The sequence below is a fragment of the Lissotriton helveticus genome, chromosome 3_1 (genome assembly GCF_964261635.1).
Source record: "Lissotriton helveticus chromosome 3_1, aLisHel1.1, whole genome shotgun sequence".
Lineage (NCBI taxonomy): Eukaryota > Metazoa > Chordata > Amphibia > Caudata > Salamandridae > Lissotriton > Lissotriton helveticus.
In genome coordinates this window covers 1,673,850,555-1,673,878,341 of record NC_136061.1, presented here as the reverse complement: position 1 = coordinate 1,673,878,341, position 27,787 = coordinate 1,673,850,555, and the positions used below count along the sequence as shown (strand labels likewise).

The 27,787-nt window shown below is 41.1% G+C and overlaps 1 protein-coding gene across 1 annotated transcript in view; it reads right to left on the bottom strand.

Annotated features, from left to right (window-relative positions):
- Positions 1 to 27,787, bottom strand: part of THSD7B (thrombospondin type 1 domain containing 7B) — a 1,994,218-nt gene that overhangs the window by 333,676 nt on the left and 1,632,755 nt on the right. The window contains exon 16 of the mRNA XM_078682458.1: positions 27,075 to 27,208. Coding sequence (XP_078538584.1) covers positions 27,075 to 27,208 — 134 coding nt within the window. The remainder of the gene's footprint in view (positions 1 to 27,074; positions 27,209 to 27,787) is intronic.

Below are 27,787 nucleotides of genomic sequence, written 5' to 3'. Positions count from 1 at the left end.
CAGTTGTTTGCAAATTGGGTTTGGGCTTTTTTCTCCTTTGCTCTTTAGGGTATTTCGTTTGCTCCTAGGTCACGGAGCGACTAGGGGCTCACTCAGGAACACAGTAGGCATCGCAAGGGTCTGAGAACCTTTTTTGGCATAGTCATGGGTTGGGGGGTGGGGATGAGGGTGGTGGATCCTTTGGGGGGTATAGGGAGTGATATGTCACAATGACTATATATTTGTTGTTTGAGAGTAGTTCTGATATGTTTTTCTTGATTCTTGATTATGGATTTCTTGTTTGTAGAAAAATCCATTATAAATAATGGGGTGTATTACAGTAGCCTCTATTTATATTTGTGGATTGAATGACCCAGTAAAAAGGCGAAGAGTTAGAGAAGATGTTCGAATCTTGAAGGCAGATATTATCTGCCTTCAAGAAACCCACATTGAAGCCAGCCGCAATAAATCTTTAGATCTTGATGGGTTTCAACTAATTGCTTGGACAAAGCTAGAAAGACGAAAGGTGCTGCTATATTTGTACGTCGAGGATTGGCCAATATAGTTTGTTCTTCTGCCGACAATTATGGCAGGTGGGCGATTATACAATGCTCTATTCAAAATAATATGTTCACACTTTGTTTTATTTATGGGCCAGTCTTGGACGATCCTGAACTTCACAATTGGCTAAGCTTGGAGCTGGTGGGTTGGCAATCTCTGATTTTATTATGTGGGGATTTTAATATTAATCTAGACTGCGCCATTTCAAAACATCCGTCACTAGGGTATCACGGGCGGAAACTGAAAGTTTTTAAGTCTCTTACCCACTTGAAGGAGCTACATGGGCTCGTGGATATGTGGGTACAGGCAATAAATAATGACCCGGGGTTTACCTATTTTTCAGCTTCACATAGAATGCACTCTAGATTGGATTATTTTTTTATTTCTCAATGTTTGACACTGAGTGCTAAAATAACAAAATTTCCCAGAGTAATATCTGACCATAATCCGCTGGTCTTGGAAGTAAATATTAAATATAAGAGGCCACAAATCAGCTGGACTAATATTAGGGGTTTGGTAAGAGACAACTCATATATACAACATATGGCAACCTGGATCACAAGATTTTCAAAGGAGAATATTGGCAGCAAAGGTATACAGAATGTCTGGGATACCCTAAAATCAGATATTAGGGGCAAGACAACAGAATATGGATGGGAGATTCAGAAAAGAGAAAAAGAGAAGATCTTGAATTTGTATTGGGGGATGCCGAGTTTAATCTGGTTGAGGTATTGTTGCAGTGGGGGAGGCAGAAGTGGCACAAACTAGGAATTCAATGGCAAAAGCGGCTATAACCGAAATATCTTTAGCTAAATCTGCCGGCAAATACTTAGCTTGGCGATCCAAACTATATGAAAGCAACGAAAGGGTGGGCCATATGTTGGTGGTTCGGACCAAGGAAAAGTTGGCATTATCTCGGATCACTAGCATTATAGATCCGGATGTTGGTCTGGTTACTGAAGAAGGGGGAATTCTTTTGGCTTTTGAGAAATGTTATCAAAAACTTTATCTAGAGCATATAAGGGATAACTGTGAGATACAAGCAGAAATCCAAAAGTACCTCAACAAGATAAAAGTAGATCCTTTGCCCCTTGTAGATCAGGACATGTTAGAAGCTCCGAATCATTTGGACGAATTACATAGTTTCGCTTCCACCATGGAAAGAGGTTGGGCCAGATTTTATTCCAGGGGAATTTTATAAGATCTTTCAAGCTCAGCTCCTGCCAATAATGTTTGAAATGTTTAGTATAATTCAGAATGGAGATAAACCCCCAGAATCATGGCGGACAGCTAAGATAGTTACGTTTTTCAAAAAAGGGAAGGTGGCAATAGATCCAGGCTCATATCGGCCGATCACCTTGATCAATACCGATATCTAAATCTATTCTAAGATCTTCGCTAATAGATTGTCATCAGTAATTCAAAATATGGTTTTGCCCCAACAACACGGCTTTGTCCCTGGGCGAGAAACTATCGATCACATATGACGGGCAATTACACTGTTCGATTATACTAAGGTTACAGGAGACCCTATGGCCTTAATTCTTCTGGATGCAGAAAAGGCATTCAAAAGGGTCTCCTGACTTTCTTATAGGCTGCGCTGAAATATTACGGTATATGCAACAGATTTATTAGAGCAATCCAGTGTATGTATGAGAGTCCAATCGCTAAAGTTACAGTAATGGGAGCCCAGTCTGGGGTAAATAATATCATGCCAGGTACTAGACTGGGCTGTCCGTGCTCCTCTTTATTATTTGCCATCAACATCGACCCCTTAATTAGGAAGATCCAGGCTGATAAAGTAATTAAACCTATTCAAGCTAGAGGGACCGATGTCAAAAAGATTTTGGGATACGCAAATGAATGAGCTATTTTGACAGGTACACCACAGCTGGCTTTAGTTCAAATAAACAGTTTAACATCGCAGTATGGTAAGATCTCTGGATATCATTTAAATGAGGGGAAATCCCAAATGGTCTGTAACGATGATGTTGGACTAGCCGACCACCGGATAGCTGCAAGTGCTAGATATTTAGGCATAGAAATCAGCTCTAAAGTCGAGGAAATTGTGGAGATTAATTTAAAACCACTTTCACAAAAAGTCAACTTAGATGCACGCAGAATAAATAATATACACTTAACACTGATCGGTAGATGTAATGTCGTTAAAATTATATTTCTCCCGAAAATTCTATATTGTCTCCGAGCAATCCCCCTGTTGATAAACAAATCGTGGTTTAAACAATTGGATCAGCTTGTTTCATGTTTTTTATGGGCTGGACAATGACCAAGAAGGGCTCTTAGACTTATGACTCTGCCTAGGGATGGGGAGGGTGGTCCATCGCTAACTTTCAAGTTTATTACTGGGCAATCACCCTGAGACAGATAGGAGACTTATTAAATGGGGGAATTCCGGACAACCCGGAAATAGCAGATATATCAATTTATCAGTTAATTTATGGGGTAGAGGCTAAGGAACTTCTTTTGCGCCATATCGATTTTGCTTATTTTAAAAGGGTCAAATTTAAGGTTTTATTAAGTGCATATAGGGTCTGGACCGCTGTTGGGAAAATGTTTGAAATTGGACGGCTACATGTCTATTCCCCCTTCGCTAGGAACACCTTTCTCCCAGAAATATTTTGAGACTTTTCGTTTAAGAATTGGATGGATAAAGGGGTACAGTGTATCAGGGATCTTATATGTGATACTGAAATTATGACCTCTGAAGCCATTAAAGAGAGATATGGGATAGAGAATAAGTATTTTTAAAAAATATTTACAGATTAGGGACTTCCTATGCAAAAGATCTGTGATGTGGGGGCATATCCAGCTATTGGATTTGATCAAGGTGGGTCGGTTTACAACTTCTTCTTTATATAAGTTGGTAAATGAGAGAAGGCGACATGATTTACCTAAACATTTTGACAGGTGGCAAATGACTTTGCAAACAGGGCAGGGAGAGTGTGAGGACTCTCTTTTGTATAGTCAAACAACGTGTATTTCTGCCAATTTGCAGGTACAATGTTTTAAAACCTGGTGCAACTTATATATAACTCCTGCTCATATTAAAATTGAACAGCTGTTACAATTCATTTTGGGATACCCAATGGTATTGACCCCCCAGGTTATTATGTTAGGGATTGTCAACCAAGACATGGATGAAGCTGATCGCAAAATGGTCTTTGTCGCAATGGCTGTACTGCGGCTTTGTTTAGCCACGGACTGGCTTTAGCCGAGCTCCCCGTCAATACATGTCTGCTTTGGTAAATTACTATCTATGTATCATTGGGAGATTTCTGTGATTAAGAGAAGGAGTGGTAATGCTAGGGGGAAAGGAGAAAAGATTTGAAGATCTTTAACCAAATGGCTGAGTCAGGACACACTCTCAGAATGATGTATAGGATGTATTTCTTATATGCGTTAATCATTTGTTTTTCACTCTCTTTGTCCTAAGAGGATCCACCGGGGTGGGGGGAGGGGGCGTAAATAAGGGAAAATGTGGGTGTTGGATATAGTTTCTGTTTTCATTGCTGTAACATAGAGGAGGTTGTTATAGTGTCTATCTATGTCTGATGCCCTGATAAAAACTTTAAAAAAAAAGAAAAATAACTTATCTTTTGATCTGCTGGTTCCACAGCAGTCGCACAGCAGTAGATGCCATTACATTTTGAACCCTAATTTCTTAAACATTATGGAGAATATTTAAACCAAATCACAAAAAGCACACTTTTTGGATAAAGATCAAGCATTCTGAAATGCTTGGTGTTATTATGTACTGTAATTTTTGCTGTAGTCTTGTCTAAAGTACCTATGGGAAACTGCATAAGTAAATTGAGTTTTGGAACTCTCTCTACCCCAATTGGAGTTTGAATATTAAAACTATCACCACCCATATATGTGGACTGTTCCCAATATTGTTGGTAATGAATTTACAACATAAATCTGACCCACAAAATAAATGCAATCTTATTTATAGTTGGCTGAAGATAGAATAGTGCATTTGACTTTCATGAACTTTCACACATTTCATATTGGGCTTGGCAATCTGAACCCTCCCTGTAAAATAATGCAGCAAGAACAAGTTTCACTCCTGCCAAATGTTACTCTTTTCCTAAAGTTACTTGGACTCTGAATGGAAGAGTCAATTATATACCCAAAAGCAGAAATATATGCACCTTCCCCAGTCTTTGTGACTTGTTGACTTGACGTTAGAATTCTAAATCATTTCCCTCCAAATATATGCATTTTCCTGGATATATATGCCAGGCTGGATCTATCTATCTATCTATCTATCTATCTATCTATCTATCTATCTATCTATCTATCTATCTATCTATCTATCTATCTATCTATCTATCTATCTATCTATCTATCTATCTATCTATCTATCTATCTATCTATCTATCTATCTATCTATCCAGAGATCGATATATTCATATATTAATAGATATAGAAATACATTTGTTAGATTGTAGTTGCATTATATTTTGAAATTTGTTTTACATTGAGTTTAGTTTCTTTAGGCTGTCCAGATTAACTTTTTTTTAAAAAATAATATTAAAATGATTCACTAGTTGATAAATTAACAACTGAATTATTTACAACTGTTGAGCCATATTGAATACAGATTTTGAGATAAAGGAGTTGATTTTTACATTTTAAATGCTATTACTTACTTACAAATAATGAATTCCTAAACATGTTTAATTAAATGTAATGTTGTTTTGTTTCATATTTGTATTAATGATTAAGTGATTTCTTCATGTTGCAAGATTAAACAAGTATGTTTTAAAAAATATACATACTCTTTTAGAATTTATTTTTATTTTTTTCAATGTGTTTTTTAAAAATATGAAATGTGTATTCTAATTTTTGATTTTTCTATACATTATACATCTTTGATTCATTTTATATTTGCATAGAAAATTAATTTTAAGTATTCTTTTTTTTTACATATTTGCTAATTTTTAAGATTAATTATTATTCATGAGGCATGTGCGCATTTTTAAAATTATTAAATAAAATAATTTTAAGTCTTAGGGATAATGTCCATAACCCAATCAGCACTCCTTTCTCATAAGTTAAAAAAAATATGCATAGAACTGATATGAAATAATTGACTTTTTCTTGCTAAAATCTATGAAGGGGAGATTAACATGCTTTAAAATACTGACCCGGAAAATATCATAGTGATTATAAAAAAATAAAAGCTTCAGGGGATAGCAAAAAGGATTGGATTCCAGAATCTTGGAAGGGACTCTATAAAAGTATAAAGTATTACATCTGATTTTTTTAAACCTAAGCAGGAATAACTTTACAGCATTTATATAGACTTTTTAGGCAGAGATAGAGAGTTCAATAGTAATCCCATCTAAACTACTTACTTAGAAAAATATCTACAAGGTATACACAGTGACATTTCTTTTGGGTTTTACTTCACTGTGAGGGCACACTAACCCCAACATGTTGTTTGTCCTATTTTTAAATATTTGCACCATGCTCTATGGGTTTAACAGGCACACTTTAGTTATGACCTAGGAAAATACTAAAACAGGTTTTCTTACATCTTTTCCTGCTATGTGTTGCTGTAGTCTATTTTAACTATGTCCATCAAGAGTGCAATACTGCTCCTGATAGACATATATTTTTGTCTTATTGTGGTTAGTTAACAACACGTTTCATGCATATTGGCATTTAACTTCCAATGCTACCGTTGTACTTTAGGCAGCACTTATAATGGATTAATAGGTACGTTAAATAGGGCAAACAGGACGTTCCATTATACACCACATGTTTTAAAAGGGAAGCACAGGTACCTAACTACTGTTTAGCAGTGGCAAAAACACAGAGTCATTAGCCCAGCAAAAATATGGCCTAGAGAGAGATGAACAATCTAGGTGACCATGAAGTAAATGCAGATTTGCAAAAAAACTTGGATTACTACTAAGTGATATAATTAGAGAATAACTACTGCTTTGATGGCTCTGTGAAATGAAAGGTTAAAGATATCATGTATGGTCACCAGAAAGTTTGCAACTGATGAGCCAGTATGAGAGAACATGAGGTGCCTGCCAAAATGTCCATGACCATGCAGGGGGGTACCATAGGTACCCCCATGTGCACCCCCCACTCTCCCAATACCCTGGGGGCCTGCAACTGGCCCCCATAAGAGAATTCTGCATGAATTTCCATGGCGGCAGGCTTGTTTCCGCCCCCATGCTAATATGGATGGCATTGTGTAGCAGACACTGCCACCATGTTAAACCCTTTTCCGCCCAGTCGACTTGTCGACCAGGCGGAAAAGTGGCGGATGGTCTACCCATCTGCCTCAGTACCCCCGCCATGCTAATATGGCGGGGGAAATGGGTGGCGGGCAAGGAAGGATGTAGGGCGGATCGCTATCGCCATGTGGGCGGTGGCGATCCGCCCTACATCCTAATGGACCAGAGATATGGTTTGGCATATTACATTATAAAATAATTTTCACGATCTTGACAGCAATGCACTTATGGATGAGAAGCCAATGGACAGAATTCAAGTGTTGAGAGACTTTTTCAGTATGAGTAAGACTGATAATCTTACAGGCAGACATATTTTGGATACATAGCAGCTGATTGCTCATTTAAGGGGGGCTAAGTAGACAGCGTTAAAGTAATCAACTTTAGAAGAAATAAGTGCCAAGACTACATATTTGGGACATAAGTAAACAAGATAATATATTCCATATTGAATGACGACGTAAACAACAGGGAGTGGCCAATTTTGAGATGTGTGGCAAGAAGGAAAAGTGATGGTCAAAAGTAATTTCCAGGAGACTGTGATGGAAACAAAGTTGGCCCGCCAAGAATGAATATTGGGAATTAGTTCATGGTCATGCAGCCTAATTAGGGACCTGTGTTCCTGCACATGGTTCCCCAGGAGTACTGGGCTCAAATTTGATGCCAGAGACTCTAGCCGTAAAATTGCAGTAGACTTTGGCCTTAATATCAACCATGCCTTTTACCCTGGTTCTAGCCAAATTTCTTCTTTGGCAAGAGAAGCATGCAATGCTATTCCCTTTCAAACTCTTATTCCCCTTCCCACATCACTTCCAAGACTTTTCCCTGTACCCCCACCCTCTATAGAAGTCACTGATCCTTTTTAACACTTGCTCATAGCAGGTGGTAAATGGTAGTCTTAAACCCCTTATAAAAGGGGATAATATGAGGAACTATACCTGGAAAGTATATGTCCAAACTGTTTTTGGTTATTCTATGGGCTGTAACTCTCGATAGGCAGAAATTTAGGTGGGGCATTGGCCAGTCACAGTAATTACCAGCTGCTCCTCATATCTGCATGGAATTCTACCTAACTCAAATTCAGGGCCATGATGTGCACCAGTAAAGAGTGTTTGAATGTTATTAATGTATTCATCTGCTCATATATTCATGTATTTATTTATTAATTTATATTTCATATTGTGTAAGCCAGATACCATGGCACATCAGAGCACAGTACATGGATTGTTGTTTGCTTGAGGGATGCTAGAGAGTTAGGCCCCACTGGCACTCACCTACTGACAGCCTCATCAATATTTACCTACCCTCATTAAACCACAATCAAGTTCACAACAGCTCTCCCATAAAATGTTGCAGTCTATCGGTGCACATCAACTCTTCACACCTACCACCACCATCACTACTGATACTCTTTCCACCTCAACAACATAGCTACTCGTGCCATCAATCAGCTAAATCACTCATACCATATTCACACAGAAAGACTGACAGTCACTCATACAGTTACGAAACCACAGCAAACCACCACTTTTTAAACAATACACTTTCTCCACCACTTTTATTCTCACGAATGAGAGGGGCATATACAATATAAAATGATAGATGAATAAAATGTGAGTAATGGGGATATTTTTCACCTTGGGATTCTGAGTGACATCATAGACAGCTCCAGTTTCGCTCTTGATGATTTGATGTCATTCAAAACCCCTGGTGAAAAACATCCTTTTTATTGACAATTACACATCTATAATTCTTTATGATATCTCAGTCTCTAATTGATTATGAAATCTACAGAATATGCAAACACAGATATCTGTCTTAACACATGCTGTGAGGATGTAGTAAACCATTTCTATTAGGATACTGCCCTGCTTTTTATGGGGCAGCAATGAATTTAAATATCATGCAAAATATGTTATGATCACCTGATTGGATGATGCAAATATATGATATGTGTATTTGAGTGTTTTTCCAAATGAAAAGGCAATAGTCAAAGTTGTTTTTAATTTTTTTTGTATGCATTGGAATCCTACGCAAAAGCAAAAAGTACTTGTATTTTTACGTTTACGTCTAATTCACTGTGTTTTCTTTGCTTCTACAATTCCAAATGTTTCCAGTAAGAGCAGTACTGAATGTACTTTCACAAATGCCTGATGGAATTGATATTCAGTTACAGCTGTTCACAACTCATCTTATTATTGAAGTAAAAAAATGTTTCTTGTAAAAAGTTCACTAAATATGCTACCTTGTGTACAGAGTAAATCTGCTATCCAGCAAAATAACGGAAATAGATTCCAGTTATTGAACCAGTAAAACAAAGATGTCCAAAGAATATCGAATTGTACAAATGTGATAGTACTGGTAAGAGGACAGTATATATTATATTTATTTTAATTGCAGCACACATTCTTAAAAAGAGAAACACAAAGCGTCTAATAATGTGAATAGAAACACAGTCTCTCACGTGATCACCTGCCCTGCTCTATCAAAATTAAGAAGGCCACATTTTCAAGTTGTTTCATTTCTTTCTGCTCAGCCCTTGGGTAAGAGATGTCTTTCTTGAAGCTTAAAAACTGTATTTGTGGTATACCTGGTGTTTCATATATTAATTATTGGTCATTGTTGGGATTAAAATCTAACTTTAGAAATTCCCTCTTTTTGCTCTTACAAATGCAAATTGTTGCTGGCCTTGCATAGTTGTGGTTAGCTACTTGTGGTGGGTTTGGTGCCAGGCCAGGCAATATGAGTATATAGTTGGTGAATGCAGCACATCATAAGAGAACCCAAGAAACTCGCTGAAAAAGCTACACTGAATGATAACTTATGTTTCAGTTCAAGCAAATTTGAAAAAGCCATGACATTTGCCGGTTATGGCATGGAATGCGCAACACACACCAAAACTCATTTCAGTCCCCATGCTTATACACCACTTTGTAAATGACATAAACAAGTGTTTTTTCAAACAGAGAGTAGCATTGTCTACCATAAACAGAAAACTAGGTGGTATTAAGGCTCTATATTCTCTGAAAAATAACTAACCATTATTGTGTTTTATAGTGTGTGTATATTGTAACTGCTAAAATGGTTGTGGTATGTACAAACCCTATTTTGCAAGGCCCATTACCGACTCGCAATATAGGGTTTGCGAGTCGCTAATAGGAAGGGGTGTGCCAAGGGCGTCCCTTCCTAATAGCGAGTCGCACTGGTATGCACGATTGTTTTGCTCCCACAAATGCGCTCACAAAACAATCGCAGTTACCACCTACTTCAAGTAGATGGTAAGCCAGTCTAAAAAAAGAAGGGGTCCCGGGTGTACCCTGTTCCCTTTCTGAATGTATGCAAACATATAGTGCAGACAGTGGTCCAACGGACAGCTGACTACTCTTAAAAAATGAAACAGAAACATTTTTTTTTTTTTTGTAAATGCATCCCATTTTCCTTTTAGGATAACGGGCTGCATTATAAAAGAAAAAAACTGCTTAGTTTACAAAGCAGTCACAAACATGTGGTCTGCTTGCCACAATCCGTGTGAGTGCTGGCCCTTCCCAATGGGTCGTAAATTGCAACCTGCCTCAGGAATATTGATGAGGTAGGTCATTTGCGAACATATTGGGAATCGCTCAGGGCCTGATTACGAGTTTTGTGGATGGGTTACTCCATCACAAATGTGATGGATATCCCATCCGTCGTATTACGAGTTCCATTATATTCCATTGGATATAATGGAACTCATAATATGGCGGACAGCATATACATTACGTTTGTGATGGATTAACCCATTTGCCAAACTCAGGCCCTAATGCGTGTGAGACATATTAGTACATTTTGTTTTGTGAGTCGCAAATTGCGAGTAGTGAAAAATCACAATTTGCGAACAAAATGGTCGTAAATCCTGCTCTGAGTGTGTGAGTGGCTGTATTGGAGAGTGAATGTCTGTGTGAGTGGCTTTATGAGTGAGTGATTGGGTGTGTGGGTGGTTGTATGGATGTGTGAATGGGTATGTACGTGGGTGTGTCAGTGGGTGTGTGAGATGTTGTATGGGTGAGTGAGTGGACGGTTGAGAGGCTGTATGAGTGAGTTAGGGGGTTTGTGAGTGACTATATGTAACTAAGTGCGTGTGCAAGTAGCTGTATGGGTGAGTGTGTGGGTGTGTTAAGTGTTCTATGGGTAAGTGAGTAGTTGTATGAGTAGCTGTATGGGTGAGTGAGTGGCTGTGTGAGTGCTGGCATAGAATTAGTGGGTGTGTGTATGAGGGACTCTGTGGTTGAGTGAGTGGGTGTTTGAGTGGTCATATGGGTCTGTGAATGGGTATTTGAGTAATTCTGTGGGAGTGTGAGTGCATGTGTGAAAGGTTGTATGGGGTGTGAGTGGGTGTATGAGTGGTTCTGTGGATGATATCATCAGTGAGGTCACTGACCGTGTCATGAGTGATGAAATATGTGAGATCATAAGCATTACATTGCAGGGGCGTAAGTTATATTTAGCGCAGGTAAATATGACTGGTGAATTTCCATGGTGTTGTATTATTAAAGTCTGAGACTAACTATAACTTCACTGTAACCATTGTTTTTTTCAGTGAAATTCTAAGGTTTTTTAATGTTACGTAATATTCAATTACCTTACATTAATCCAACCCTCGCCGTGTGGCTAGGCCCTGTGGCCAACCCTCCGCAGGCTCCCAATCCTGCAATGTGCACGCCTGTATGGGGTTGGCTAAAGGGCCTGCGGCCAACTCCCTGCGGCTACCCAACAGGCAACCCCATCAGCCACCCAGTAACCCAGACACCCATGAGTCCTACCAAAACCTTAAAGCAGAATCCAAGCACCCTTTAAACACATAATAAAAATCCTTCAACACTTTCAAAACAAATAAGGGAAAAATGGATGAATTCAGAGAGTTTCAGTAAGATATGTGGCAATGTCAGACTGGCCTACATGAAGAGGTCAGTGTGCAGACTGATATTTCTGTTTCCCTGAGCAGTGATAAGGTTACAAAACAGTCCACACACTAGCTCTTTGAAGGTAACCCTTTTGACAGTGCGAGGCTGCTTGAAAGGCCAACAAAACAACGTGAGATGGAGTAGGTCACATCAATCAATAAATCAAGACACATATAAAGGGCACTACATACCAGTGAGGGTCTCATGGCACTGGGGGGTTGCTGGTACTGATCGAAGAACCAGGTCTTGAGGAGTCTTCTGAAGGCCAGTAGGTCTTGGGTCTGCCAGAGGTTGGTGGGGAGGGTGTTCCAGGTCTTGGCAGCCAGGTGGGAAAAGGATCTGTCACCGGCAGTCGTTTTTCAGATGCGGGGAACTGTGGTGAGGGGGAGGCTGGCAGAAGGGAGCGGGCGGGTGGGGATGTAGAAGCTGAAATGTCTGTTCGGGTATGCTGGGCCGGTGTTGTGGACAGCTTTGTGTGCCTGGATGAGGAGCTTGAGGGTTATCCTCTTGTTGACGAGGAGCCAGTGCAGGTCTCTCAGGTGGGGTGTGATGTGGCTGTGGCAGGGGATGTCGAGGATTAGATGTGCCAAGGCATTCTGGATGCGTTGCAGTCGTCCCAGGAGCTTGGCTGACGTTTCTGCGTAGAGGGCGTTTCCATAGTCCAGCCTGCTGGTGATGAGGGCCTGGATGACTGTTCTTCTAGTTTCGGTGGGGATCCACTCAAGATCCTGCGGAGCATTTAGAGGGTGTTGAAGCAGGATGAGGAGACGGCATTGACATGTTTAGTCATGGAGAGGTTGGAGTCGAGGATGACCCCTAGGTTGCGTGCGTGGTCGGTGGGTGTTGAGGCTGTTCCCTGTGTTCTCGTCCACCAAGAGTCATCCCAGACTGAGGGGGTGAATCCACTGGAGTGCAGTGTTGGAACAGTTGTTCTGGCAGTCTGACACTGGCAGATGTGCAGGTTGAAAGGGCCCGTGTCTGGGCTGATTTTTATGGTCCTGTGAGCTGTGGCGGGGCTAAGAAAAGGACCCACACACTAGCCCTTTCTATCTGGCCCACCTGGCTGTACCGGACTGATCAAAAAGCCTGTCCTACAGGGTGAGTGCGAGCAACAGACTTGTAGTGCTAGGGAAATGCTTTGATAGACAGCAGCTTATGTTCTCCTATGTAAAATGCATGCCACTGAATACATTCTTAGATCTTGGATATAGTGCAGGGCACAGCCTGAAGCCTTTTCTTAGCAAAAACATGCAAAATATTGCATGAACATCACTCAATATCAATGCCTCCAATTTCAAAGCTTGCAGTAGTAGAAAGTACAGGTGTAGTGCAGAAAATAGATGGTAATGAGTAGTGCGTTCCGACACAGTAGTCTAATGGACTAACTGAACAACTAGTGACAGAAATGTCATAAATGCATTAGTTGGGGGTGCGTGGCCTGGCGTCCAGCGAACATGGCGGCATTGCTGTGAAGCTCCCGGACCGGCGCGGTAATAACATGCTTTTATATCACACCGAGATTCAAACTAGCAAGAATGGGAGGTAGGTCTTTCTCCATCCTGGGGCCTTCCCTTTGGAATAAACCCCCCCCCCCATATTCGTAAAGAAGGAAATTATGCTAGATTTAGAAAGAACATAAAGACCTGGCTCTTCCAGAAATAAAATAGACTACCCCTTCTTCCTCTACTTCTGTGCATCGAAAGTCATCGGCGCCGGGAAACCCTTTTTGGGTAGCTGTGCGCCATACAAATGGAAAAAATAAATAAATAAATATTTGAGAACTGCACTTGCGAAGCTGCCCGGAGGATTTTGCATATAGGACACCGCTCACAAAGATATGAGCCCTCTTGTTGTTTCTCCGCAATATTTGGCAACTGTATTTCAAGGTAAACGCTTGACTGTGAAGTCGCGTTATGACGGCTACCACTTTGTGCACTTGCAGTGTGACGTGAGTTCTTATGTCTCCTCACTCAGCGGCGGCACTAAATTCTCTCTAAGCATATACCAGACCCTCCAGCATAGAACAATTTTATTATTTCCACTCAGTAAAGATTCAGAGTTGTGCAGCATTCCAGCCTCACTTTCTAGAACTTCTGTGGAGAAACAATGCAGCCGCCATTTTGAGGCGCACCTTTACTCTCAACATGATAAGCATTTAAGTATGTAAAAGGAGTGAACTTTCTTCGTTTTTCATTCTATATAAGGCTTTAATGTGACACACTTCCTACAGCTGATGCCTCTTTTCATTTGAGTCATATGTTAGGTGATATTAATTGAATATAAATGTGAAGTAATACCAAGAAGTTTAAACACATATTTTATAATAGCGGCTAGAGCGGTTCTTGAAAAATAGGTATCCAAGCACATATCGGAGTGTAACTTACCTTAATATTCCTCCCAACGGAATTGTCTTGTCTAGCTGGACATCCTTTAGGCTGATTGTACTCCTCTTTGCCAATTCCCTTACCTCTTAAGCTTTGCATCCACCCTTAAGACTCTCTATCTTACTTACCTTATAAGTTGATGGACAGAACAAAGGGGTCTTTCTCCGCTACATCAAAGACAAAACGCGTTTTTATCAAGAACTCAAAGGTTTTCTCAGACCTTTCCAATCTGGAAAATTCAAAGGTTCTTGAAACGGAGAGTAGCAACACAACAATGGATAACACGCAAGCAACATCAGTAAAGTGAAATGTGAAATGTTTGAAAAAAGACCCTCCTACGCCACCCATACCGGCTTCTCCAGTTTCAATGGAGCTGTTAGTAGAGGAAATAAGGGCCCTTAAACCCTTTGTGGAGGAAACCAATTCCAAATTGCAAATCCTTTCAGATAATTGGTCACAGCTTGATGTCAGACTTACTACAGTGGAGCAAAATATTTCCTCCCTTAGTGATACTTCTAAGAGTGTTACTTTTTTGCATTCTCAAGTATCAACACTCCAAAAGCAAGTCGAATATCTTGAAAAATCGCAATAGGAAGTTAGAACTTGCGCATATATGGCCTGGCAGAAGGGGCCGAAGGTACTGATCCTATTGCTTTCTTTAAATTCTTCCTCCCCCAAATTCTTCACTTGCCAGAAGATACCACATTGAACATACAACGAGCCCACAGATTAGGCCGTATCTCAACTATCACCTCATCGTCACAAAGACCAAAGGGGAGTCATTAGGTATTTTCTAGAGTAAACAGACTTGTTAAAGGTTCTGGCAGCCGCTAAAGCCATTTAACTGGTTTTTTGGTCCACATTATTCTTTGCACAGGACTATTATAAAGTTACAGCAACCGGACGCAAACCTTTCCTAGATATGAGGCCAGAACTTCGATCCATGGTGGCCAGATACGGTCTATTTCATCCATGTTTATTTAAAGTCACATATAAGAACAAAGCAACTTCATATGATGACCCAGCACGTCTGCAAAGATTCATCAATGAGAACAAGACAGACCTAATGGATTCTTCAAGACCTTCCTCCTCACATAATACTTTACTTTTCTAAATTTTTTGCATAAGATGTCACCTATTCATTGCATACAGGTTTTATGCTGTTATTTACCCTCGCTGAACCTGTAGTTTAGTGTTACTTTGTATAACCCTAGTTACTGATATATGATCTTGTTACTTTCATGTTTATTGTCTAATATGTGAGGTAATGTTATTTATATTATTCATTCTTTTTTTTCTCTTTCCTTGCTTCCACAGTTATGTTTAAGTTATGGTGTGTTCCTCCCCCAGTCCGGCTCAGCCCTCACTAGACGTTCGCTTTTTGTAGGTATGTTATTTATTTTGTCTTTTGTTTCTTGTTTTGTCTTACATTTTCTCGCTTTTTTCAACTTTGGTGCCTCTTATACGCATCTCTTCTTACTCTCTTATACGTATAACTATACTTGTCTTTACAATATTTAATCCTTCTAGCTCTTTATCCTTTCATCATTTATTCATTACATTTATCTTTCTCCGTTTGATTATATCTGATCTTTCTCCCTGGATCTGGCTATCTAATTTTTCTAACTACACAGATAAGAGAGGGTCCCAGGGAATATTTAAAGACCTATCATGGACACCGCCCCCGAATGCTACCTATATTACAACACAAGTGTCCACGAGTCTGACAAGAGTTACACCTCAGAAATGCAACTACCTAGTCTCATTAGTTAAGTGTATAGGTTATAAAGAAAATGAAAATGAAACCCCTCATTAATGAAGATACCCATCAGTCGCCACTCGATACCGTCCTGGTCATCATCTGGGCTTTTTTCTTGGTGCTTCCATCGTGAAACATAAAAGGTGAGCCACTGGACCTAGTTGTAATGTCCCCCACCTAATTATGAGTCACTAGGATAACACCTAAGTGTCAACTAGTTGTGTTCTTGGATGGGTGTACAAATTATATTGCAGTGCAAAAGTGTATCTGAAGAGTGACTTAAAATTGGGTAAATGAGAGAAACCCTTTGTTCCCTACTATCACTCAAATGCCCAAGATTAAAAACAGTGCAAAAAAAAGCAGTTTTTAACAAATATCTGCCCAAATGGATAGGTCGACATATTTCAGCAGTAAAAGCGGTCCTGAGGAAGGCAGAGGATAAAAGTGTCCGCTTTTACTGCTGAAATATGTTGACCTATCCATTATTTGGGCAGATATGGTCTCAAATTAACCACATTTTTGGAAAGAAGTTTTCTTTTTTCTTCAAGCATGTTTTCTTTGGGAGTCTCTCATCTATCTGGGAAAATTTGATGCCTAATGTCCAAATTATTGATTTAATATTAGCGGCCGCTTTTCAGCAAATTACCATAAATTGGAAAGACTCAACTAAAATTTCTTATAGGGCCTGGTGGTATGCTTTTTGCCATCATCATATGTTGGACACTTCCTTTGTATATCATATACCTATGGCAGCAAAATGTTTGGATCTGTGGTCACCTGTTACAATATATCTTGATGTTTGTGCCAAACGGTCTTCCCAGCTACAACCATCTCAACAAGAAGTTCTTAAACCTCCTTGATTCCCCACATGTTCCCATTAAATTTGACAATTCATTGTAATTCAAATTTTATCTGTATTGTTTTGTTTCTTATATTTTATTCATGAGTATGCCTCTAATATAGCAGATTTCTAATGTCATTCTACTGTAATGACATGAGCTTATTATTTTGTACTTTATATTGACACCTTTATTCTTATCAATAACATTTTCTTGAACTTAAAAATAAATGCCTACATTGAATTATTCCAAAAGTAAAACACATCAGACTTACTTCTGATGGCTGGCTGAAATTGTCCTAGTACTGTTATTGTTCTCCCTTGAGCTCCTGTGTGGAACGGTCTGATTATGTCAGGGGCTCACAAGCAGAGTTCATAGTGAGGTCAGGTCTGGCTGAGGGACACCTGCTGCACTGTCCTGTTCTGGGGCTGACAGCAGCCCAGAACATATCTGAGCCTTTGTATCTGCAGCAGCCATGAAATGCAAAAGTCATGCACAAAAGTCAACTTTCCAGATCGGATTATCTGCACGCTCAGTATACACTCACTGAATCTGTCCCTGTGCAGCTAAGAACATAAGTCTTGTCACCCATGCTCCCTAGCCAGTACTGCTTAACTTTGTGATTTGAATACTATTACAAATGAATGCTTTATAAATTGTGACACATTATGCAGCACTTGCAATATCTTTTACGAAATAAACATTATGTTTTTCAGTCTTGTTCAGCTGGCATTGAGACAGCATGGGAGTCTCAGCGGGATATTGCATTTTATTATATTGCACTCCCATTCATCTATAGCTGCGAGGCTAACTACCCACTTGCTGCCTCTACCCCCTTTCTCTGCTATAACAGCACCCAATGCTGCTATGTTTGCACAGCAGATCACTTCTCAGACACTTATCCTTGCGAGCCCTGTACCCTCCGGGCCATGTGCACTGTCCTGCCCCTGCTGCACCAATTGATGTGATGCCACTCTACTTGCACTTCAAATGTAAAATGTATTGCAATTATTATTTCTGCAGAACTTCTGTTTTTTATTCCAGCTGGAGATCAGTGAATTCTACGTGCTTTGCTGTCTCTGGAGCTGACAGGAGAACAGAACAGAATTAGTTCACCATTTGCTGAGTGGATCTGAGCAGTCGGCTCTTCAACTGCTTTAAAACCAATGTTCGTGGCAATTCGGCACTGCCTGCATCAGAGTGTAATGCCATATTTATCTGCTTTCTACTGCTAGAGATCCCATCCTGTGCTTCTAGGAAAGACAGCTGTGCATTAGTGTGTCATACAATGTTCACACCGAAGGGGCAGAGCAGAGTGCGGAATTAGGAGGCGAAAACCACAGAAATATATAGTTGTGTGACATCGGCCGTTGGTTTACAGCCTGAAGTGGATCTGTACAGAGACCCCTGCACTCACTTCAAAGTATTTTAATGTCCTCTTCCTATAGTCTGCATTTTGGTGCATCCTTTTGCGTGCTGACACGTATCTGTCGATTGCCCCACCTCTGCATCATGTAACATCATTACATCTCTCCCCACCCAGATCTCTCTTTCACACACGTGTATACTCTTCTTGACTGAATCATGAAGGGTGACTGACATTAAAATATGGCAGATAAATCAAAAACACATAACAAATTTCCATTCGCATTTGAGTTAAAGTCTCAGATAGGGGCCAAAGGTGTTGTTTACAGCCTCATAACGTTTATTAGTTATTACAAACATAATTAGGTTGCAAGGATCATAATATCCACTGGAAGCACACACTTAGGGTAGATAAGATCTGCCTGAGCACTTTCCATGTTCATCAAGGGTTCCATTAGGTCATCCGTTGCACTTCTAAAGTTAAACAAATTCCCCCGGGACCTGGCCCATCCAGAAGCCCTGTGCAAAGCAAGCCACCCTACTTTTTTAACATATTCATGCAATTTCTAGATTTTTCTTATTTTCTTTTTGGCCTCTTGTGGTTCCTTCTGGACCCCAGGACCAACTTTATGGAGTCAGGGTATGCCTACTCTGCCACCATTTCTGATTTTTAATTATTTTTCGGGGACACGGCTCACGTCAAGTGCCAAGATGGCTGCCAATACTTACTGGTTTAAGTGTCGGCAGCCAATCTAAGCACTGCATTTTCCTACAAGAGCTTGCTATTTTTCGCAAAGTTGTTACGGCCACAGATATCACTAACCTACATTTCTCAACAACTACTGAACGGATTTACACCAAATAACTAAAAGCATGATCTGTGTAACCAATATTCTTTTCTACAAATTTTTGTGTAATTCTGTCCAGTGCTTTGGGCTGCACATCCGACTAAAGGTCCTATAGAAATTAGCATGGGAAACACACCATTGACCCCTCTTTTTCTCAGCTCCCTCTTGACCGATCACCCCAAATCTTCCCATATACAACATGAATTATGGACACACTTCTTTTTGAAAATTTCATCAAGATTTGTCAAACGGCACTAAAGATATAGGCAAGTCAAAAAATGCTTTCCCTACGCAAACATGGTCCTAAATATAACTACCTCCCGGTGACCTCCAGTGGGTAATATCGATAGATATATATTCACCAGTAGGTTTTTCCAATGAAGAGCTAGTTTCCATCGATGAAACATTTTTTTGTTTTGCTAATAACTTTGATGCCATTTGACAAATCTTTACAATGTTTTCAAAACTAGTACAAGAATCACTCCGGCAGCTGTCTGTACAGTTTCAGGATGATACATTAAGTGGGGAACGAGAAAAAGGGGGGGTGTCCCAAAACACTATTTCGCCATGCAATTTCCCACAGAGATTTTAGACACGACTACAGCCCGACTGGGGAAAGGAATATCATCAAATTTGGCAGAAAGCTAGATCTTGGTCCAGAAAGTGTGCTTTGAGTAATTTGGTGTAAATCGATTCAGAAGTTTTGAAGTTATTGAAGATGCTAGGGACCAGGACCCTCCATGGATCCATGGTGAGATTTGATTGCCTGCCCCACTTCAACCAGCAAGCGGTGGCAGCCATCCTGTGATTAAGGCCTCATCAGCACAAGTCCATAATCTGCAAAAACAATGAAGGGGGCAGGGTAGGAATACCAGGCCGTTTTCAGCCTTAAGGACACCAACCCCCGGGGCCTGGCTGTGGAAACAAGGGGGGGGGCCTTATGGTCACCCTCCCAGAGCCATTAGGACCCCTGGGGACCCCATCCCAAAGAGCTCAGTCCTGGGGTGCCCACCTCCCTGTGACCGAGACATATTAAGATGGGGTATGGTGCCTGCAGCTGCCTTCCATGGGCCAATATTTGCCCTGGGGATCCTATCACTTGGGCCTATCCAATAATTGATTGTAGAGGGTGGGCTATGGCCAGGCCCTGTGGCCAACCCCATGCCACACACAGCCTTAGGGCACAGAAGTAAGGCAGACAATATTTGTGCCTGTGGGATTTGGACCCTTTCGACAAATCTCCAAGAAACTTTCCAAAAAGGTGCCACTTTTGATTCGTTTTTGCCTAGAAAGTTTCAGGTTGATCCGTCAGGCAGGGGCTGACCAAAAGCGGAGATACAAAAATGCAAAATTTCCATGCATTTTCCATACACTTTTTTAAGAAGCACCTTTGCAAAAACTGCTCAACGGAATTACACTAAATTTGACAAGATGCTAGCCTCTTGGTTCACAGATTTGTGTTTTTCGTGAGTAGCTCTACTCAGTAGTGTTTGAGAAGTTAAGTGTCATCAAAATATGGATGTATGACATTACAACGCATGCTATTACAAAGCATGCCTTTACGACGCAAGTTTTACAATGCAACTTTTACAACGACTTGCGTTGGGGGGCGCTGGATAGTGAATAGTTTAATTTACTATTCCAACTCCAGTCCCCGTGGATAGTAGGGAAGGTGTTGGAAACTATTCCCTATCCTAGAGCGCCCCCCAGCGCAAGTCGTTTTAAAAGTTGCGTTGTAATGGTTGCGTCGTAAAGGTACTTCGTTGTAACAGTTGCGTTGTAAAGGGTGTTTACCACAAAATATAGATATGAGGATGGTTCGGTCCACAGGAGCCTTTAAGAGACTTCGCGGGAGCAGCAATTTGAAACCAGGTAACTTTAGTTCCCTTCGGCATTCTCCCTCCTGCATGAGGGAACACTCTGATTAGCTGCCAGCAACAGGAGAAAAATGTTGCTGGCAGTCATTGCAGGAATGGGTCCCTGCCCTGATTATGTGTGTGTACATATATATTAGGGATACCCTAGGCTCCATGGGGGGGTGAGCTGGAGGCATCCCCGGGACAAAATAAATAAATATCAGCAGTCTCTGCTGCAATTCCGCTGGACACCCACGAGATAGGGAAAAAGGCGGCTGGGGCCTCTTTCTTTTATTAAAAGAAGAAGTGTGTATGCCCCCCCTCCCTGAGCCATTATAGGTGCCCGGAGTCTACACCTGGGGCAGAAATTATTCAAAAGAGGGAGGGGGTCACGTGGGCCCCATCCCTGAGCCATCAGAGGCCCCGGGGACCCATCACCCTGGGCCACTAAACTAATTAAAATAGAGGGGGCCCCACAGCACCCTCCCTGAGCAATTAGTGGCCATGGGGATCCCATTCCCTGGGGCCAACTCAATAGCAATGTCCTGCAGAGACCACCCCGGGGACATTGCAGTTTCCCTGCGGACACCGGCTTGAGCAGGGAAACCCTTAATTTGCTCCCACTTGGCAGGAGCATTTTTGAATCTCCTACCATGTGGGAGCAAACACTAAGTCTGCTCCCAGCGGACAGGAGCTTTAAAAAAGCATTGATATGGGCACGAAAACAGATCCTTCCTGGACAAACTGCTCCCTGAAGGCTGGAGCAAAGCTGGCTCCTGCTGCATGTGGTTAGCTGGCTGTGGTTGTAGGGACCCGGGGAGAGGTGCCATGCACCCCCACAGTGGCCCTGGGGAATATTTTTTTTAACGTTTTTTTTTATAGCACTGGCTAGACCCAGAGGTAGCAGAGCTCCTTCATGAGAGGATAATAAAAGCAACCATGGAATACAAGTAGGAAAAAAGATAATGAAACATCATGTGAAATATACAAATCAAAATAGATATACAGGTGCCAGAGCTAACCACTTCAAGTAATTAAGTAGATGATGTTCAGGAAGTGGTCAAATATTACTGGCAAAATATAACATGGTGATTGAATTTGGGAATAGGATTGCCAGGTCCTAACAAGAAGCAGAGTAGGGGAGCACATGACCACCTTTTCTTTTATTTAAAAAAAATCCCTGGGCATGGGGTCACCAGGGCCCAATAAGGTTCAGGCAGGGGGACCACGCGGCCCCCATCATCTATATATATAAAAACAAATGTCTTTCTGTCGGTCTGTCTGTCTGTCTGTCCTTTATGCATTACTACACCATTCATCCGATCACCATGAAACTTTGGGAAGTTGTTGAGTACACTCCTGCGAAGGTTTCTGGCATATGCATTACTACACCAGTCATCCGATCGCCATGAAACTTTGGGAAGTTGTTGAGTACACTCCCGCGAAGGTTTCTGGCATATCCATTACTACACCATTCATCCTATCGCCATGAAACTTTCGGAAGTTGTTGAGTACACTCCCACGAAGGTTTCTGGCATAAATGTTTTTAAAATACCGGCCCCCTAGGGCCCTCATAATCTTTCGAACACTGATGTACGCACCAGACGGAAAAACAACAAATCGTGTATCCACAAGCACTCGAATAAATAAATAGAATTAAAACACCATTCATCTGATCGTCATGAAACTTTGGGAAGTTGTTGAGTATACTCCGCAAAGGTTTCTGCCATAAACATTTTTTAAATATCGGCCCCCCAGGGTCCTCATAATCTTTCGAATACTGATGTACGCACCAGACGGAAAAAGAGCAAATTGTGTATCCACAAGCACTCCAATATATAAATAGAATTAAAACACCATTCATCCGATCGCCATGAAACTTTGGGAAGTTGTTGAGTACACACCCGCGAAGGTTTCTGCCATAAATTTTTTTTTAAATATCGGCCCCTAGGGCCTTCATAATCTTTCGAATACTGATGTACACACAAGACGGAAAAACAAAAAATCATGTATCCACAAGCACTCAAATAAATAAATAGAATTAAAACACCATTCATACGATCGCCAGCAAACTTTGGGAAGTTGTTGAGTACACTCCCGCAAAAATTTCTGGCATAAAAATGTATTAAATATCGGCCCCCCAGGGCCCTCATAATCTTTCGATTACTGATATACGCACCGGACGGAAAAACAAAAAATCGTATATCCACAAGCACTCGAATAAATAAGTAGAATTAAAACGACACTTTGAAATGTTTTCCATATTAAAATGAATAAGTTTCAATAAAAATGACACAATGTAAATTGAATGTTATCATGACGAGTTTCCTTGAATTTCCTTTCTTGGGAGATCGCAGCAACGCACGGCGGGTAAGCTAGTCTTTAATAAAAAAGGCTTTGAAGGATGGTTTCTGCATTGGATTAAAACAAAAAAACAAACACTCCATGTGAAAGAATCCTCAGACGGCAAAGTCTACAATATCCTGGAAGGCAGCAGCTCTGCCGAGCCAGTGAGCCTCTGTGGAGGCAAGGATCGGGCTCCACTGCCGCCCTTGGGCAATTACAGACACATCTGACAAGTGACAAGGGCAGCCCTGTCCGACCATTTCCAGCTACTGGAACAACGGATCCTTTCTGTGCAAAGTCCCCAGCCACTCCCCCTTCTGTATCCGACTTCACATTGTCAGCATGGAGTTAGAGGGCATAAAACAGAAAGAAAGAATTAAGGTGCCATGGGGTAGGAGAAACCCACCTAAGAGCAGAAGAAAAAATACAGAAAAAAAGAACAGAGCTACAAAGTGTATTACAGAGAGGGCGAGGCAAAGAAAAGAAAGAACAAACGAACGAACAAACAAACAGAATTCCATGGAGAACAGGAGATTAAAGAAGCATTTGCAGTGCAATAGGTCTCCAATTTACTTGAGACCTATTGCATTGCAAATGGTTGGTAACTTGGCATCACAGACAACCGGGGGGTGGATCGGAGAGGAGAAGGCATGGACAAAGCTGCATGACGCTACATGTGCATGAAGGAAATAGTACATGCCTTGTGTAACAACCAAGTAAGGGGGCCAGTAGCCATGGGAGGATACAAGTGACAATATGGATGTACTAAGGAGGGACTAACAAGCCTCATATTGAATCAGAAGCCAGCACTTACAAAGGCCAAACACACAAGCCAATGAAAAATAAGGGCGGTAGTGGGGGCGAAGCTTCTCTCCGTACTCAACTACCACAGCTCTTCGCAGAGCAGCGCTTGTGTGCTTGCTCACGCTCGACCTAAAAAACAGGGCTACCCTGTATTCCTCAGTACGTGATTTTCATGAACAGCGTGTAAATCAAAAAGTTCTTATGAAAAATATTTCAGCGCATATATGATTGATTCAAAGAGGGCAGGACTCCCCATCTCTAAATTATTTGCATTGAATATAAACAAGTAATCGTCCAAAATGTGTTATATGGTGAAACATTTATAGCTTTATAGTTTTGACCCCCAAATGTATAACTTTAGAACCTGTCAGTGTTGGTTTGCTGCAAACTTCCCCTCATTTCTGTAGGATAGTGTCTGGCAGTGACTTACGAAACTTGAGGCCCCCCAGAAAGTACATTACCACTTTTGGTGTGGGGTCCCCCTGGAGCTCGATGCCCCTCTACCCCGTGGGGGCTGCTTGGCCTTTTGTTAAGCCACTGGCCTCTGGGTTGCATTTCAGGGCTCTAAGTGACCCTGGGCAAAGTAATAAACTACGCTCGCATAGTTTGTGAAGTTTGCGCTACTTCGCACTACGCAAATTGGATGAAGCACAGTGCAAACACACGTAGCGTCACAGTCATTTTGATTGCTTTCGGTCCTTAACGTCAATTTGGCGCCCGCGACCGAGCAAAATGACATGCCAGCGAGACTTTTTCCTTGTTCGCAATCAGCAACATCAAGTTGCCGATCGCAAGCGTGGAAAATAAACCTCCCGGCGAGATTCTCAATGCGGGGAGATCAGGTTTCTCATTGCGAGTGGTTGCGTATGCTCGAGAAATCTCCCTGCACATCAGGGACCTTTGAATTTTGCTTTTTGTAGTTGAAAAGCAAGAGAGAATGTAAAGGATGATGTTTCAACATGGTGGTCCTCCAAGCTTTAAAAAGTAAAGAAAGTGCACCCAGAGATCTCAACTTGACAATTTTCGCTACGTCTGTGATGTTGAGGCTACTACTTCTGCTAACCTGGAAGAAGGTACTACCCACTATAACTTATATAACTCTATGCCTTTCCTTTAATACCACAGAGAAAAGGGCAAGGTGGCAAGTCTACTCACGAAGGCATGATCTCAGCAGTCAAAATACTTTTTACTGGTGCCCCCTCTAGAATTACCTCTCGCCTCATCAACCTGAAATCAAACCAAAGGCCTACTCCACCACATCCCTTGAAGTTCACTGATGCTTTGTGTATTCTTTGGGTATTTTGAATATTTTCTGATATTTTGATTGTGACTTTTTATGTTTCTTTACTGCATTAGCATGCATGTGGATATTATTGGTTATTTCATTTTATTTTTTAATATTGGTGATAATTATCCTTTTTTCAAATGAGTTAAGTATGTTGGAACACAAGGCTCTCATTTAAAGGTGGACAGAGATGTGAATTCCATCAAAAATGTCTTCAGCAATACATTGTGGACTGACTCCAAAGGAAGTGGGGTTTGCAAGACCATACTATTAAAGACAATCCTGCTGAGGTCATGTCCACCCACATCTTTGAACTCAAAGACCACCATTGAAACCTTGGCATTCCTACAGAGAAAAACCATTTAAATGTCTCCAAAGTGTGATGAAACTCTCAGTATGTGGGGGGTTTAGATACTCAGTATGTCATTTCTTAGGTGTTTATGTGGGGCTCCCATTGTGCGACTAGGATCCGTTTCAGCAGAGAAAATCTGTAAAACTCGAGTCTGGCGGTTCGATGACCGCCAGACTTGCGGGGCGCGATGGTGTCGGTCCAGCCGCCGCCATACTGGTGGTCCAACCGCCATATCAGAACTTTGGTGGTCAGACTGCCATTGCATCTCCTCAGGTGCTGGGGACTGCCATTCCCTGGGGGTGATGCAGTGGTCAGGGACTCAGTAATATGCTGGTGGTGCTGCTGCAGCATTGCCATGCATATTACAAGTTTCAAGAACACCAGCGGTGTTATGGAGGTCTTTCCCCCATGAAAAGGCTGGCGGTCCTGAAACAAAGGGGGCCCTACAGGGCCCCCTGTTGCCCATTTGCATGGGAATTCATGCAAAGGGGAAGAACATGTGCCCCCCTGTGTGCATGTACTCCAGTTCCTGCACAGTATGGATTTTGCAGTCCATGCCGTGCAGAAACTTTTTTGAGTGTTTCCATCGCGGTGACCATTTTTAGAGGCACCATCGAGGGACGGTAAAGAAAAACCTTGCCAGACACGAGGAAACTCGGAATCTAGTGGGCACATAGGTTTGGAGTGTGAGAGCGGCCCACCATGCGTCGCGGTCTACTCTTGCATCCTGCAAACTCATAATCAGGCCCAAAGACAGGCCTGGATGTGGTCGCTGGATGTGTCTGGAAGTCTGGGTGCACTGCTTCCATCACTGTTGAAGTTTGACATCTAGGACACGAATAGTTAAAGTGTTAAACCTTGTTAACAAAGTGTTTGCAGAAAAGAATGTCTGTCAAAAATAGACTTGTAAATGAGTGCTACATTTTCTTTTTTGGGTATGAGCATTTTGATCCTAATTTGCATTTCTGCAATCATTGCCTCATCACTCAGATAAAAAATCAACATGAACATAGGTGGATTAAGTTATCATAAATTGTAGTGAACTACGTTCAGAGCACAGACCTAGAACCTATTATTTTCCAGGACAATGTCTCAACTAAAGAATGCATGCTTTTAATACGCATCTAATTCAAAATTAACAGAATACTGAATGGAAAAAGTTGGAACTATTTTGTCCCATGTGTTGAAAGTACCAGAAGAAATAATTTCCATGAAATGAGGAAAATTCGTTTATTACCACAACTTAAATAAACACCCTGAAGACTTTCGCTGAGCTGAACCACTGGAATTTAGCATCAATATATCTTAGTGCCATCAACAAAAGTAACTGTGCTAGCAGGTGCATTCAAAACACATAAATACATATAGATTTTTCTGAATAACTGATGCTGAACCTTAAATTCCGCTGGCGTCAGAAAAATGATTGTGCAAGCCTGCAAGAAATTCATATTAAAATTGTCTCCCTTGCTTCCACTCACCTGATATTTCTGGTTTGTATTCCTTCCCCACAGTGAGGGGATTTTTCCTCGCTGCTAATTTTGCATGGAAGCCAAGGCTCTGCTGCCCATGAATACTGATTGCACTCACTATAACATGGGACTGCCTCATACACCTGCCAAGGAAATAATTAAAATAGCAATTTTAACCATTTTTTTTTATCCCCACTGAAATTAATAATGACACTTTCACAAGTACATTAAAAAGCTTCACTCCAACAACATAGAAAGATGGTATGCAATAACATATATTTAGAAGACACTATTAAATAGTATACAATAATGTGTCATTATCTTTATCACTGTTCGTGAGGTGTGGTGTTTCCAGCACTCTAACTTGTAATACCTACACATCTCCTGCTTTTTCGTGCTGAATAGAATTCCACCTCTTCTCTATTTTGTAATCTCCTTGCATACTTTTCATTACTAGGGCACATCTTTCTAGAATAGTGTCCCCAAAGAGGAAACTGACACTTCGCTGGAGATGTGTAAAGAACACTGAATTGTACACTTAATCACTCGGTAAAAGTTAAACTCGGCAAAGAACTGCAACCGTCTGCATTTCCGCGTTCGTTTTTAGTTAGAATTCTCCGAGGAAAACGGCACTGTGCATTCATAAGAGCCGCGCCATTTTGTAAATTGTCTTGAAGTGGGTAAACAACACAACCAGTAGCTAATAAAGAAGCCATGCAAAT